This window comes from Lactuca virosa, chromosome 9, assembly GCF_052849685.1.
Source record: "Lactuca virosa cultivar CGN04683 chromosome 9, Lactuca_virosa_CGN04683_v6, whole genome shotgun sequence".
NCBI lineage: Eukaryota > Viridiplantae > Streptophyta > Magnoliopsida > Asterales > Asteraceae > Lactuca > Lactuca virosa.
The window spans coordinates 182,333,620-182,349,881 of NC_136434.1; the positions used below are offsets into that span (position 1 = coordinate 182,333,620).

Consider the following 16,262-nt stretch of genomic DNA (forward strand, 5'->3'; position numbering starts at 1 on the left):
ATCCACATGCCCTCTTTTACCAATTAAAATGAGACTAATACACCTAGGGGGATTGTATGTAATTTAACTTCTTTGATTAACTAAAATACCCCTACTTTAATAAGTACTAAAATACCCCTTACTTTAATAATAACATGACCCATAACAAACACACAATTAGAAAAGTAATTAATCTACTTTGGTTGACTAAAATACCCCTACTTTAATAATAACATTGACATGCCCTCCTGAAAAAATGCTAATGACTAAATTACCCCGTATACAGTACTATAAATAAGACCATACATATTATAAATACAAACACGCATAAAAATATCAAATGTTAAGATTGTTATAAAATACATCAACATAGCAAACATAAATTCCATTGTTCAATCCACAAAACAGACACACAATTAAAAGTATAATCAATCTAACTCCATTGGCGATCCAACACTACTACCTTCACCTTCAACTCTTTTAGCAAGCTTTAGTTTAGGAATTCTCGCTGACTTTTTCCTCTTGCTTGGTTGACCCGTAGTATTCACTTGCCTAACAACTTGATTAACCCTGCCCAATTCCTCAGCTTCATTAACCCTCAACACGTGCTCAGATTCGTTTACCCTCATAACTTCATCAGTTTGTGGCTCAACTGCATCAACCATCACAACATCTTCTCCAGCCCCTTACATATTCACTGATTCTTGTGTTTGCATGATTTTTTGTTTCTTTGTGACATTAGTTTTAGGTGGCCTTGGCACTTGAGTGCAAGTGGTCTTGTTGTGCCCTATCTCTTTGCATATGCCACAAGAAACCTTTTTCCATGCCTTTGAAACAGTGTGTTTTCCAAACCTTTCAGAAGCATCCCTTATTCTTTTTACTGTTGGCCTGCCTGTCATTCTTCTTTTTAAAGGAGGCAATGGAGGTGTAAAGGTTTTTGAAGGCCACATATTCATCCCATTCATACCACTAATAGACTTTTTGTAAGTATTATGGAAGATGGCTGCCAGGTACAAAGGGTCTACATATGGACGATGAGGTGTTACGTTTAAAAACACTAGTGTAGCTACTGAATGAACACAACCATACCTATTTAGTTGCCATAAACTACAACTGCATTCCTTTTTGGTGACATCGACAATGTACGACTCATCCATTTTCCTTTTTTCAAACTTCATACTCCCACAAGACACAACCTGCCAATGCCTACATAAATTAATGCAAATTTTAGAGTTGACAGAGGTAAGTTACGTTGAATTAGGTGTCTAAGCCCATAACTATAATTGGTATGTACTTGACCCAAGAGTAGCATAGTCCATTTGGGTTGCCTTCACAGAGCAATTTGATAGGATGGACTTTTGAGAAGAGGTTATTTGTGATTTATTAATATATTATAAGTTCTAATATATTAATATGAAATCATATTATATAATTAGTATTGATCAAGAATTAATTTGGAATTAATTTAGTGATCAAAAGAGACTAATTAAATATACGGGGACTGATTAAGTACATCAATGATTCTTATAGTGCGGGCCAATGATCCATGGTTATTTAGGATGGGCTAAACCAATATGATAGTCCATGGATAGTCCATGGAGGTTTAACCCATGGAGTCTAAGTAATATGAAGGGTCATTTGAATTAGGGTTTGCATGGATGTAACCCTACACTTTGCCACACTATAAAAGGAACTCATAGTCACCAAAATCGGCCCTATGCATTCTAAGAAGAGTGATAAACGATTTTGTGTGCTAATTAGCCTGTCTCTCAAGTCCTCCTTTTTCATGGTGTTTGTGAATCATTTAAGGCATCACATTTGAGGTGTTAAGTTCTTAAAGGCCAAAACTACAAGCTACAACAAAGAGGTAATTCTATAACTCACTTTTATGTTGTTTATGTCAATTGTATGCTAGTGGTAGGCTTAATGCTTTGGAAACAATATTGCATGTATAATTAGAGAAAACATAGATCCAAAGCATTTATGGTTGTATGTGCACCATAGGATGTTGTAGTATACTAAAACCAAACAGTAGTATCATAGCCTAGGATTGTTTTCTGTTATATTTGATGCATGGCTTATTTTTCAAAGCTGAAAAACTGTTCTGTCAGCATGTACTCGACGAGTCCATTCTTGGACTCGACGAGTACGATGAATTTTGCCTTGAACTCGACGAGTCCATAGTTGGGCTCGACGAGTTGTATGATCAGATTGCAGTTTTTCAAGTTTTTTGGCCAGAATTAGATTAGGATCACTACCACAAACTGTTTTATATCATTAAATCTGTTTTTTATATGGTAGTGATTATCCTTGTCCAATTAAAAGATAATTGTCAAAATTTCAAGATTTGTATTATGTTATATAATAGGCTAATTTCTTGTAAATTGTTGATATGAATTGTCTTGACTTATGAGTTTAACTAGATCATAGATATATTATATGATAATTTTATTTGTTAAAATATTGATCTAAATGTTCTTTAATGAGTTCCATAACTTGTCCTCAAGTTATGGAACATGAAAAGTCTCATTCTTTAAGAAAACATTAAGCTCATAAGTTATGGAAATCATAGGTTTTTCAAGAGTTACAAAACCTGCCCTCAAGTTTTGGTATTTGAAAAGTCTCAAATTAAGAAACTCTTGTAATTAAGAGGTGTAACTCTTGGGTTCATAAATTAGAAAATTAATTAAATTGTTTTTAATTTTGAATTTTTATTTAGAACCTTGATGTTTTTGAATAGTTAAATTACACCTTATGGACTTTATTAAATTAATTAAAGTGTTTAATTAAAAGAGAACTAATAATTCCATAATGACATGGTTTAAGTTTAATTAAATTAAAAGTATAATTTATTTAATAAAATTAAACCATCAAGTATTTTAAATGTGTAAAATACACCCTTATACTATTATAATATTAAAAGTTTAATTATTATATATATGTATAAGACAAGTCAGTCTTACCGTTAGTAGGCCTCATTCACGAAGCCGGTCTATAAGGGGGTATAAGGTTACTGCCTATAAAATGGTGGTTTAATGGGTGTCCACTCTCACCCACCGTTTCCTTGACTGGTGGAGGGTCGTTCGCCGAACGGGTAGGATAGGACATTAATTCTCATTAAAAGTATAATGAAAATACCAAGTAACTAAACACTTATAAATTCTCAATCTTAGTTACTTAGGAAAAATGTGAATTTGGTACTAACCCATGAAATTTCACTTTGCACCTTGTTAATTCGTTAGCGGAGCGCGTGTTGTTAACCGGCACACTAATCTGGGACTGACAGTGTGTGGCAAAGGGTAGCTTGATGTTATTCATAGATCAATTGATCGTGTGTGGTTAACTGGCACATTGATTAGGTGATATGTAACATTAAGAGTACCAAGCACATTTGCATGGTTATTGACACCTTGTTTGTGATCCTCGGTATCCCAGTCACAAACCTGAAGGGCACAATCGAGATTTAAACATGCCATTGAAAAGTTCAATGAATCTCAAAGGATCTAGGAATTTCAGTTCATTTAAAACCTAAAATTCTATTTTGTTTTTCATGGTGGAAATTGGTAAATCGTCATCTACCTACCTTCAAATATTTTGCAATTGGATTACGGCATCCCTCTTCCGAATTGTAAAATATTGTGTTGGGTCCTAGCCTTAATATTTCATTTGGGTGTTATATTAAGGACTTAAATCAACTAACTTGAATTTCTCCCTTATAGATGTCTAGTTCTGAAAACTATGGTCTTCCTCATCCTTTTAGAAAAAGTTTTCTTTATAAAGATGATATTCCACAAGACGATCGAGGTGAAAGATTAATCCCTTCTTCATGTTGTAGTGAAACTTCACTTCCTCCACCTCCTCCAATAATTCTCTCTGTCCCACAAGTTCAAAGACTTGAAAAGTTCAAGGTCACTCAAGCCCTATTTGCTTGCGAACACCAAGATGGAAGGTCTGTATGTGCACATGTCTTGGAGATGAAGTCACACATTGACAGGTTGGGAATGTTAGGAGTCGATGTCTCAAGGAAGTTGGTTGTTGAATTGGTTCTTCAGTCACTCCCTGAGTCGTATAGTGAGTTCATTAAGGACTACTATATGACAGATCACGACATGACCCTTATTGATCTTGCCTATTTGCTTGTTGCTGCTGAATCAGCAATGATTTAGCGCATTGGTAAAGAAAATTTGATTGGAAGATCTACTCCCCAAACTTCCATGGACATTAACAATGGAAACATTGGAAGTCCAGAAAAGATTTCTCTTTCAAAGGGAAAGGGAAAGGCTAAGTCTGTGATTGTGCCGTGTACCGTTCCCAAAGAGTCCATATGTTTCTATTGCCAGGAGAAGGGGCACTGGTTACGTAGCTGCCATATTTACCTAAAATATCGCAAAGATGATAAATTCAAAAAGTTTGACTCTACTGCAGGTAAAATCCACTATCTAACTCTATTACGTTCCTAACTGGAGATTCTTAATACATGATGTAATGTAATTACATTTTGATGTTTTGTAGAATCAGAGAAATGAAAGGAAACTTAAAGGAAGAGTAAGCTGATTCTAATCGTGAAGAGATGGATTTCGATCGCATGGTTCGATGATCAGAATTTTGAGCTGCTACTTAAGAGTTATGATAGATTGCTTAGGAATAGATAACAACATAGTTTTCATATGTATTTGCATTGTAAGGTGTAACGCCCCGTTCTAAAAGTATTTATTTCCGAGATCAAGAGTAAGGGCGTTTTGGTCTTTTATGGGCAATGGGTTTCATTCGAGAAGGTTTCGAACCGGGGTGTGTTGCTAGAAGCGTGGGGCTTCTCGCCACCTTTACGTGGATATAAAGTTCGTCGGGAACGGACTTAGGATAGAGGAGATATTTTAAATTAAAGATATTGGCATCAATGGTCCCTAAGGGGGGGGGGATTTTGGCAAAGGGGTCCCATGCATGCTGAGCATGCATGCACGTGTTTGGCTGGGTACGCCCAGCGTAAGGTGGATGTACGCCCAGCGTAATGGAGTAAATGAACGCGGGAGTCCCTCGACGTACGCCCAGCGTACGTCTATCATCCAGAAACCCTAATATTTCGGGTGTGGAGGCTATTTAAACAACTTTAAGAGCTCATAACCCTCCCTTACCCTAGCCTCCACTGTTTAGAGTCGTTTTCCCCAAACCCTAGCCAACTTCTTGAGTGTGTGAACTTTGGAAGTGAATTTGGAGTGTTTTGAGAAGAAGGTGTTGCATCTAGTGAGTAGAGGAAGAAGGCCAGCGTATAGATCTGAAGTTTTCTGGTGGTTCAAGAGCTCCTAAAGGTATAAAGCTTCTTGCTTGACATCTATTTTGTGTAGATCTAAGTGTGGTGAAGTTTTGACACCATTCTTGTCCCAAAAACCCCCATTATGATGCATGATGTGTTTTGGTTAAGACGAGGTGTCCTTTCAGACCATTGGAGAGGTCTTGAGTAAGAAAAACGAGGTCCCAATGGCTTTGGTTGTCCCATGTAAGAAGTAGGAAGGTCTTAATGGGTTAAGACCTTGAGTTAAGAGCTTTATGGACGTCCAAAAGGATAAAGATTGAGACTTTATGAGTCCTAGGCCCTTTTTGTCACTAGATCTGGCATATGGGCTTAAGTGCTTAAGCCATTAAGCACATGGAAGGATTTTTGGTGCAGACGTGCGTACGCCTCGCGTACCAGAGGAGTACGCCCAGCGTACGCCCTCTGTTGGGTTTTCAATTTTGGGCCTTGAGTAATTGGTCTGTTTATGGGCTAGCTGGGCTTGGGCCGTGACTGAATAGTATGGATGGAGTAAATTGGACCCAATAATTATTATGGACCTTGGATCTAGGCTCGTTTGGAAAGGTGGGCCCAATTTAGTAAATTAGGCCAATATTGGGCTTTGCATGAGGATTTGGTTTTGGGTCTTGGCCCAATAAGAGGATAATGGACTTAATGAGTGTTGTGGGCCCTTGGCCTAGAAAGTCATGTTGGATTCTAACTTGGTGATTATCATGTGATAGTTGGGAGTCCCGGTGAGTTAGCGGTCAGAGATTTGCAGGATTTCGGCAGTTGCAAGGTGAGTTATCCTCACTATATCGACAGGGTCTACGGCACCAAGGCCGGCCCTTTATCGGATGGAAATCCGGGTATTGTTTGTTATGTTACTGTTTTGCTAGATCTGTATCCTGGTATTTAGGATGGTGTTATGTTAGTGACCTGGTTAAGGTGGGTACCCGGGATATAGGGTAATGTTATGCTAGTGACCGGTTAGGTCGGAATCCTGGTTAGGATGTTGATATGCTATGTGATCTATTAGACTGTTTGTCTGGTTGAGGATTTTTATGTGATTAATTGTTGTATGTGCACATGGTTGTTTGACGGGGGTTGGGTTGAGGCGGGTCCTGCTTTGTGCTGTAGGCCAACATACCCAGGGCGGACCGGATGTTCCGAAGGCCGAGCGAGCGGTCCGGATAGGCTGAAGGCCCCAAGAGGGCGGACCAGACGTGCCGAGGCTTGGAGAGTGGACCAGGCCGACTGAAGGCCCGGTGCGGGCGGACCAGTCATACTGTAGACTCAGAGAGTGGACCAGGTGGATTGAAGGCCCGGTGCGGGCGGACCAATCACACTGTAGACTCGACGTACATGGCTAGACTCGGAGAGTGGACCAGGTGGACTGAAGGCCCGGTGCGGGCGGACGAGTTACACAGTAGACCCGATGTGCATGGTTGTTCTATTTATGATATGTTATGAGTATGATATGTGTGGTTGGTATTTTGGGGGTAACTCACTAAGCTTTCGGGCTTACAGTTTCAGTGTATTGTTTCAGGTACTTCAGGAGATCGTGGCAAGGCGAAGGCGTGATCGTACCGCTCCTCATGTTTTATGATTTATATGATATGGTTCTGGGGGATACTCTGATGTTTAAACTATTTTGAAAACAAGTTGTATGAACGTAATGGTTTTTGAATGATTAAAATGTTTTAATTTGGCTCAATTTTTATGGGTGTTACATAAGGATAAGTTTTCCGCAATTTTTATAAATAAAGAAATTTTTTGAAATTTATCTTATTTTAAGTTTCCTTACAATGGAATTTGTGAAAATTGTTGTTTATATGTTTCCATTGATAGCAATATTGGAAAAGGATTTGATTCTTTCGTTTGTGGTAGTGTCAAAATTTACCAAATAAGGAAAGATTCTCATCACCCAAGTTTCAGTTGGATAGAAACTTGGAATCATGAAACTTGTATTGTGTGATCAATAAGAACTTCATCTTTGGGAAATTAAGACTAATTCCTTGTTCACATGTATATGTGAGTCAAGTGAAGGACTAGGGGATCAGGTACACTTGATTGTGCGCTGGTCAGGTCCACCGCAAAGAACAATAAGACTATTCGTTATGATTTACTAAACTTTAGTAAATATGGTTATACTTACAATATTAAGTGTAATTCTGAACCATTGGAAAATTTTCTATGTATAGCAGAACGAATAAGAAGAATCAAATTAGGCAGAAAGATAAAAGTTTCTCTAATCTGAAAAGAAGGGAAAGTACTTGAGTATCGTGTTTTATGATTATCTTAGTGATTATGAAACCATATCACAATTGATCCTCTAAGGACATCTTAGTGAATTTGTATGGCTAAGAAGAGGAATCGTGAATTGTTGAAATGGTTAAATCAAAAGGTGAATCATACTTCATTCCAAAATCAAGTCTTAGAATCATACTCCAAGATTGTAACTTGAGTGATATAATCTTAAGAAACGTTTATAACACTTATCAAATGTAGAGTAAAATGTTTTCTACTCTTGTACATTTGAAATTGGTAAGTTGTGATGTTTTGGATAAAACAAAGAACAACTAAGGCCAATTGTGTGAAGTGTTTGTCTTGATAAGAAACCGCACTAACTCTTGAATATTTGTTTGTCAAGGAATGTTTCTTGATAAGAGAATTTTATATGTCAATAGGACAGTGGGAGTCTTAATGATTTTGAATAGTTTCAAGAACTAATCAAGAGTAAACCTATTGTTAATCACTAGCACATGACATGAGGTTGGTAACCTATCGTGTAGATATATTCTTGTTTTCCGTGCCCATTCCAGTTAAAGTTGACTATGCATGTGAGCTCTATGAGTGCTCAATTGTTTGCATAACAACTTGGAAGCAATGGTAGGCACTTGTGCTGCCAAGTGGCAAGAAATTAAGATTGAACAAGTTTAGTCCATATGAGTTTGGATTTTTCACTAACCTTGTCTTATGATTATGGTTATGACAAATTCACATGGATATGAGCACATACACCATAAAAATCTAAGTGTCATAAGGTTTCTCTCCAATTCATGAAAATGATTGTAAGGAAACGCTTTCACTAAGTATATTTTAAGGAGATAGCAATTGTGTTATTTGCATTCTCAAATTCGATTATGATTATGGCATCCCTCTTCATAGTTCGAATAGTGAGACATGGCAAAGGTCTAAACATTTGGGACTTATTGCTGTAAGTTCTAAAATTGTTTAGACACACATGTGAGCTATCTAAGGAAAGGTGTATGAGTTTGAGAAGCCTAGATAAAGTTTTATCGAAGCATCTCGTGTCAGAAATCTGAACTTTGGTAAGGAAGTAAATAGGTATTGATTTCTAGAAGTCCAACTGATTTCTGGGTACATGTCAATGATAGTGGGAGCATAAGTGTTATGCTAGTAGGTTAATAATTATTATGCTAGTGGGGGCATAATTATTATGGTAAGTGTTGCAAGTTAGCAATGTTAATTATAGAAAACAAAAGTTTCAATTCGCAAAGTTGTAGGGTTTGAAAAGTTGTTTTGCTATAATTAAGGGAGAGGAATTCATACTTCATTTCAAATCTAAAAGCTTAGATTGATATTTTAATCAAATTTAGTCAAGAACATATAGAATGTTATGCTGAAATGATTCAACATAAGGAAATTCTATATGTGGAAATATTATAGCAAGAGACTAGTAAAGTATCACATCTTTATGTAAGACATTATGCACAGTTGGAAGTATATTGTAAATTTTAGAAGGACCATATTGACATATTCTTAAAAGAGGCAACTCTTGTTCAGAAGTGATAGTCAAAATGGGAATATGGAAATGTTTCCATAAGTGGAAGTTACTATTTAAATCTGTGTAAGATTAGAAAACTTAATGCAAGAAGGATGTTCAAAGGAATGTACTTTGAATGTGAGACTTCATTTCCATGGAATTGATCTCCATTAGAATGATTTGTAATGTCTGTTGCCAAGTCTCTGTGACTTTTGTGCATAGTCATTACAAGAGGATCATTGCATATAAGTTTAGAATCTAACAGATTACAGTAAATGGCAAGAATTCGGTATTCTTACATCTATGGTAAAGATTTGGTATTGTGAAATGAGTTTCATTGAAGATGTGTTCAATTGATCTATTTCACAAAGAAATGACCATAGTCAAACATACTGTGCACGCTTGGAGCATGGGATAACTATTGTTCTAATTCAAGTATTAAGTTGATTAATCGAAACTTTATACAATGAATAATGTGTAATCAATATGGTGATTAAATAAAAGGTGTTTTATTTATATTCATAAGTTCTGAGACCATATTGGATTCAATTATTCTTGTGTTTCACTTTGCATGTTTTGACTTCCCGAATAACTAGGTTATTCAAACTATCCACAGTCGATCATACTTTGGAAGTAGGTATTAAGGCAAGACTGTCATGAATCTGACTGTAGATTGTCTAGGTGTTTTAGACATAGCACAAGTTTGCTGCAGTGTTCATGAGTACTCCTGGAATAAGATTCGAGTATTGGATTAAACCCACGCTCATCTGAATCACTTCATAGATTTTATCACGAGTGATTGTGAGACGATAATATCTTAAATTCTTGAAACCAAGACATGTGAGTTGTATTTTACAAGTCGGTTGCACATTGACATATGTAAACGGACCAGTAACTTGGTGTTATAAAACATATTGTTGTGTGTGATTTGATGAGTAAGTACAAGCAAGCATTTGAGTCGAAGTTTATCCATTCCTTTACCCTTAGAGGGATAAAAGCGATATCTATGGGCCCCTCGATGATTTAGTTATGAAAAACCTAAGTGTTTCGCCAACCCTGGACTGATTTGATTTGTTCAATTAGTCAGTCGTCATAAATCGGAAATCGGGAAACAACAGATGGACAGAGAGAATGATTATAATCCATGTCTCAGTCCATATGATGTCTTGTAGAATGGAGGAATATATGATCCCTTATCTAATGGACGCGTCATTGACTATTTCAAAGTTCGACAACGGCTTTTAAGAGCTACAATTGCTAGTCGGGTTGTGGAGTCGTACTTGCAATAATAGTTATTAAACTTATCCAAGTGGGAGACTGTTGGATTAGGTGTGTAATCCCATAACTATAATTGGTATGTACTTGATCCGAGAGTAGCATGGTCCATTTCGGTTGCCTTCACCAGAGCAATTTGATAGGATAGACTTTTGAGAAGAGGTTATTTGTGATTTATTAATATATTATAAGTTCTAATATATTTATATGAAATCATATTATTTAATTAGTATTGATCAAGAATTATTTTGGAATTAATTTAGTGATCAAAAGAGACTGATTAAATATACGGGGACTGATTAAATATACGGGGACTGATTAAGTAAATCAATGATTCTTATAGTGTGGGCCAATGATCCATGGTTATTTAGGATGGGCTAAACCAATATGATAGTCCATGGATAGTCAGTGGAGATTTAACCCATGGAGCCTAAGTAATATGAAGGGTCATGTGAATTAGGGTTTGCATGGATGTAACCCTAGACTTTGCCACACTATAAAAGGAACCCATAGTCACCAAAATCGGCCCCATGCATTCTAAGAAGAGTGATAAATGATTTTGTGTGCTAAGTAGCCTCTCTCTCTCTCAATTCTTGTTCATGGTGTTTGTGAACCATTTGAGGCATCACATTTGAGGTGCTAAGTTCTTAAAGGCCAAAACTACAAGCTACAGCAAAGAGGTTATTCTATAACTCATTTTTATGTTGTTTATGTCAATTGTATGCTAGTGACAGGCTTAATGCTTTGGAAACAATATTGCATGTATAATTAGAGAAAACATAGATCCAAAGCATTTAGGGTTATATGTGCACCATAGGATGTTGTAGTATACTAAAACCCAACAAGTTATGTATGAAAAAAGTGTGCATACCTTTGCTCATTTTGGAGAATATTCTTTCTTGTTCTTATGTTTGGAAAAATAGAATAACAATTCCATCCTTGAACTGTGAGTTTCATAGTGACCATCCTTTGCATGACATATATACGAATGTCCTCCAACATGCTGATAATAGGTTTCTTCCTTGCATCCAAAATGACAATATTAAAGCTCTCTAAAAAGCCATTCTCCATGGATTTACATGATGAATGATGAACTCTAAAAAAAGCTAGAGACCAAGTCTTTGGATCTCTATCCATAAGATGCTTAACCGCTTCAGGATTCAACTTTTCAATATCTTTCATGGTTGTGTTAAAATGTGCTTTAGTTGTTGCCTTGCTTGCTCCCCAAAACAAATTTTCAAACTTGGCTCCACTAAACCTCTTTCTAAAATTAGCATATATATTCCTAGCATACTGCCTATGTTCTGCTAGTGGGAATACTTCTTTGACTGCCTCAACCAAATCCTGCATATGTACCAATAATAGGTGAAGTTAGAAATGTAAATATTTATTATACTATGTTCAATACTTTACAAACATACCTTGTGTTGATCAGAAATTAAGACCAAACCACTTCCATCATTCCAACATTGCAAATCTTCTGCAAGATTTTCAATGAACCATTCCCAATTCTTTTTGTTTTCCACACATACAACTGCCCAAGAAATTGGGAATATTCCATTTTTAGCATCCCTACCAACAGCACACAATAACTCACCTTGGGAAAAACTTTTCAAGAAACAACCATCCAAGTTAACGATCCGTCTACAGCCTCCACGCCACCCTTCTTTGACTGCATCAAAGCATATGTAAATCTGGCTGAAGTAATTCTTACCATCAGGCATTGTATCCACATAAATTTTAACAGTGGATCCAGGATTTGATCTTTTAATCTCCTCACCATAAGACCATATTCTAGCATAATTTTCTGCAACCGTGCTTTCAACTAGACTCAATGCATACTTCTTGGCTCTCCTACACTGACTCATACTTACAAGAATGCTAAAAGTGGTTTTGACCTCCTCTTTTAGTAATCTCACACTCATCTTCTAATTGTTGAAAAATTGTTGGGTAAAGTGGGTACCTATCCATCTATAAGTTACAATTGATCCAAATTTGAAATTCGTTGAACAATTGTGCTCACTAATAAGAGACGTAATTTGGAAAGACTTATCATCAATCATCCATGAACGCCAAACCCTAAATGTACATTTTCCATCACAACATTTGGCTAGCAACTGTCTACTATCATTTTTCACAAAACATAATTGATAACCATTCGCAACAGCATAGTTACAGAGCATGTGTTTCAATTGTTTAGGACTCTCAAACCTCATGCCTAACACAGGTTTCTGCTCCTTCCAGTCAAGATTTTCATTGAAACTGTTTGGCAATTGACGATAAACATCTTCATCATCATCCATGGCTTCTTCCAAAGTGTGACAACCCGAAATTTCTATATTGTACAGTCATTCAATTCAATCACAGTCAGACTCATTTCTGCTATCTTTAGCACTGTTTAGGGTCTGTTTGAGTGATTTAAGCTCAGTATATTCAAGGTTTGGATTTAGGGATGAGATAACTTAAGGTCATCGTATTGCACTCGGGCCAAACACTCCATCAAAAGGAGTGTACGGTCGTACACATGAGTGTACGACCGTACACATGAGTGTACGGCCGTACACCCAGGGTGGTCGTGAACCCAAACATATATATGTGTTTTCCCTTCATTCTTTCTCATTTCTCACACTTTCACCTCAAGAAATCCGATTCTCTCTCAACTATCATCAAGTTTTACACCTTAATCTTCAAAGATATATTCAAATCTTCTTCACTTTCACCAAGAACACCAAGAACACCTACTTGTTCTTAAGCCTTGAACTCCTTGGAAGCCTTCAAAAGTGTGAGTATCTCTTCTATCTGCTTGTTAAGCTTGAGAAATACTTGATTCCTAGCCTTGATTCATCATCTAATGCAAGAACACCAAGGGTGTACGGCCGTACACACTTCATATGGCCGTAAACCCTTGTTTAATGCATGTATAGGCCTCAAACTCACCCCATGTTTCAACATAAGACCATGAACACATAATGGATGCTAGTTAGGTCCATAAACATCCATTTTTGCATGTTTCTTCAATGAGTGTACGGCCGTACACTCCATGGCCGTACACATCATGGACGTACACTACATGGGCCGTACACATCAAGACCGTACACTTCCTTAAATGACCATAAACCCCTTTAATGCAATCACATGTGATTGTAACACTTCAAATCAAGTGTTTTCTAGTCCCTAAAGTGGTTTCCTATCATAATTACTTGTTATATACACTAATTATATCCATATATGTATCATTATATGCTTAATAGGATCCATTGTGTTCAAGACTTCACTTGACACTTAGCATCCTACCTCGACCTTTCACTCGAATCACTAACTACAGGTGAGTTCATACACCCGTATGTTCATAGTTTTTACTGTTTTAAGGGGGGGGGGGGGGGGAATACAAGTCTCACACAAAGATTTTGTGTTATAAACTAATGGTTTTAAATATCTTATCAAAATGGATTTCAGTTATCATCAAATCAAATGGTTTTCAATGATTGTATCAAAATGACATCAAGTCACCAAAATAAATTTCAAAATATCAAACTTCTTTTAAATGTTTTTATAAACTTATATTTCTCCCAAAAATCATACTAGTATATATATATATATATATATATATATATATAAATAAGATTTAAAAGGCTTAGGACTGATAACCCACTTTGGTTCCTTTTCCTTGTTTGGATGTGGGATTACAAGTATCAGTTGTTTGTCCGAGTGTCATTTAAATTTTACTTATATATATTTGTATATGTATACAAGTATAAAAGTTAGTTCATTAAGTTCAATTACCCTTTGTAACATGTTGAGCAAGGGGTTGCATTCATGAATACTCAGTATCAGTTCAGAAAGTACATATAAATTATAATAGGTATAATTTATGATTCACAGAACATTAATTCACTATTCAAGTATACTAAAGTACATTGTTTTATAAGAATAAAGGCTTGATTCAAAACTAATCAAGAGTATACATCTTTCAGATACATGTTAAGCATATCAATTCAAGAACATACAGTCTGTCATTTATTTTAGAACGATTGAGTTTTTCTTAACTATTATACATGTAACGTTTATATGCTTTTTATGAGTCAAGTGGTACAGGTTGTTTAATTCATTTAAAAAATATAGTAAAGTCCTGACAGTATAACCAGAATCTCCAGTCGGGGATCGAAACGATGTGTGTATAGATCTATATTGGGATTGACAACCCCACACTCGGACTGCTAGCTACAGTCAGGCATACACGCCTGTGAGTGACAATTGTTATCAACAATTTTCAGCGCATTCATAGTGTTGGATCAGGCCATCTAGTCAGTATGGTTATAATAACTCATATAAAAGATATTAACAATATGTTAGTGTATAATTAACTAAACCTAAGTACATTTTCAAAGTACTAGTTTACAAGATACAGTTTACAGTATTACATTACAGTTTACAATAACAGTTGATGAAATCAGACACACTCTCAGATACAAGTTTACAAAAGGATTACAAATATAGAACATTGGTTTACAAATAGAACAGTTTTATGTAACTAAAACTACTTTTCATATACAGCAGAAAATATAGGATTTTCTGGGATAGTTTACATATTCAAGAAACAGAAAACATTCTTTCAAACATAAATATTTATACACTCACTCAACTTTATGTTGATACTCTCTTTTCAAATTACTTGTATTCTCAGGGAACCAGTAGACAGGTACTCCCCGAGCTTTTGAGAAGATGGAGCTATTTATGTCTTGTCTTCTTCTTTTGTATAACTATTTGGTTTCAGTATACTATGATGAAACACATGTAAATACTTATACTTTTTAAATGCAGTGGTTGTTTGTACTCTGATTACTATAATGCATGTGTTGTGATACTACAAATGAAGTCCTCCACCCCCGGACGTTTTCGCCGTCTGGTTTGGGGGTGTGACAGATTGGTATCAGAGCATTGTTTATAGTGAACTTAGTATATCAATCCATAAAAGATATACAAACTATAAATACATTTGGGACTGAGAGCTCTGACTACAAGTATACTTATTAAAAATTTAAGTATTTTTACAAGAAGTATACTAACACTCATACCTACAAGTACAGTATCACAGTCATAAGAACTTAAATGTATTTGGATGTTGGACATTACAGTCAAACCTGGGCAGTTGTGTAATCATATATGGGATTAATATAGCCCGATCAACTATATTGATTTGAGATATGACCAACATGTGTTTGGGAGTGATAGTGGTGTTGCGACATGTCTAAAACTTACCAACTATACATATTCAGAAGAACTCTAGAACAGAACATAAAGATTAAAATACTATAGGGGTATTTTAGGCACTATATACTAATAACAAACATGTGAAAACAATAGAACAATTGAGGGTAGAATTATAAATATTAAGGGTATATCACAGTTATATATAATTAAAGTTATATAGACTTAGAATAAGTGATCTAGCTTCATTTCCTGTTCCTTGTTTGGTTGTGGATTTAGAGCCGGGTCATTTAATCAAAGGTCGAATATACCCAAGTTATATATAATTAGTATACACTTTATAGTTATAGTACTACCTAGAACAAGTCATACAGAATACATTACTTGTTAACTGTAAGTCTCTCTCGTATAAACTTGTATCCTTAATCTATCGTTACTAACTATATACTATATCTCTTATCCCTATTCTCGCTTAGATAACAATGGCTGGATTTCACTTATATGGAGACCCGTACTTCCCCGATCAAGGACAAGATGCAGAGCCAGAAGAAAATCACGAAATTCCCTTAGATGATGATTTTGTAGAAAATTTTCCTGAAAACAACGATTCTGGATCAGAAGCCTATAATCCACCGCCAGTTGCCCAAAATCCTAACCCTCGTCCGGCAATTCAAGGCCCGACGCCTCTGTGGGCGGAAAGCTTGGAAACATGGAGTCAAGATCAGGGTCAACCTATGCCAT

The 16,262-nt window shown here is 36.0% G+C and overlaps 1 protein-coding gene across 1 annotated transcript; it reads right to left on the reverse strand.

Annotated features, from left to right (window-relative positions):
* Positions 1-665: 665 nt before the first annotated feature.
* On the reverse strand, positions 666-12,238 carry LOC145140075 (uncharacterized). The gene is made up of 3 exons (XM_079073685.1): positions 11,735-12,238; positions 11,185-11,657; positions 666-1,185 (listed from the first exon to the last, which is right to left on the reverse strand). The coding sequence occupies exons 1-3, from the start codon at positions 12,236-12,238 to the stop codon at positions 666-668; spliced, it is 1,497 nt and encodes a 498-aa protein (XP_078929811.1).
* Between the last annotated feature and the right edge of the window lie 4,024 nt (positions 12,239-16,262).

Coding starts and splice junctions, on each gene's coding strand:
- LOC145140075 (XM_079073685.1), bottom strand. CDS start 12,238: ATGAGTGTGAGATTACTAAAAGAGGAGGTCAAAACCACTTTTAGCATT. Junction 11,658..11,734: donor TAATTTCTGATCAACACAAG/GTATGTTTGTAA, acceptor GTACATATGCAG/GATTTGGTTGAGGCAGTCAA. Junction 1,186..11,184: donor ATTCTCCAAAATGAGCAAAG/GTATGCACACTT, acceptor TAATTTATGTAG/GCATTGGCAGGTTGTGTCTT.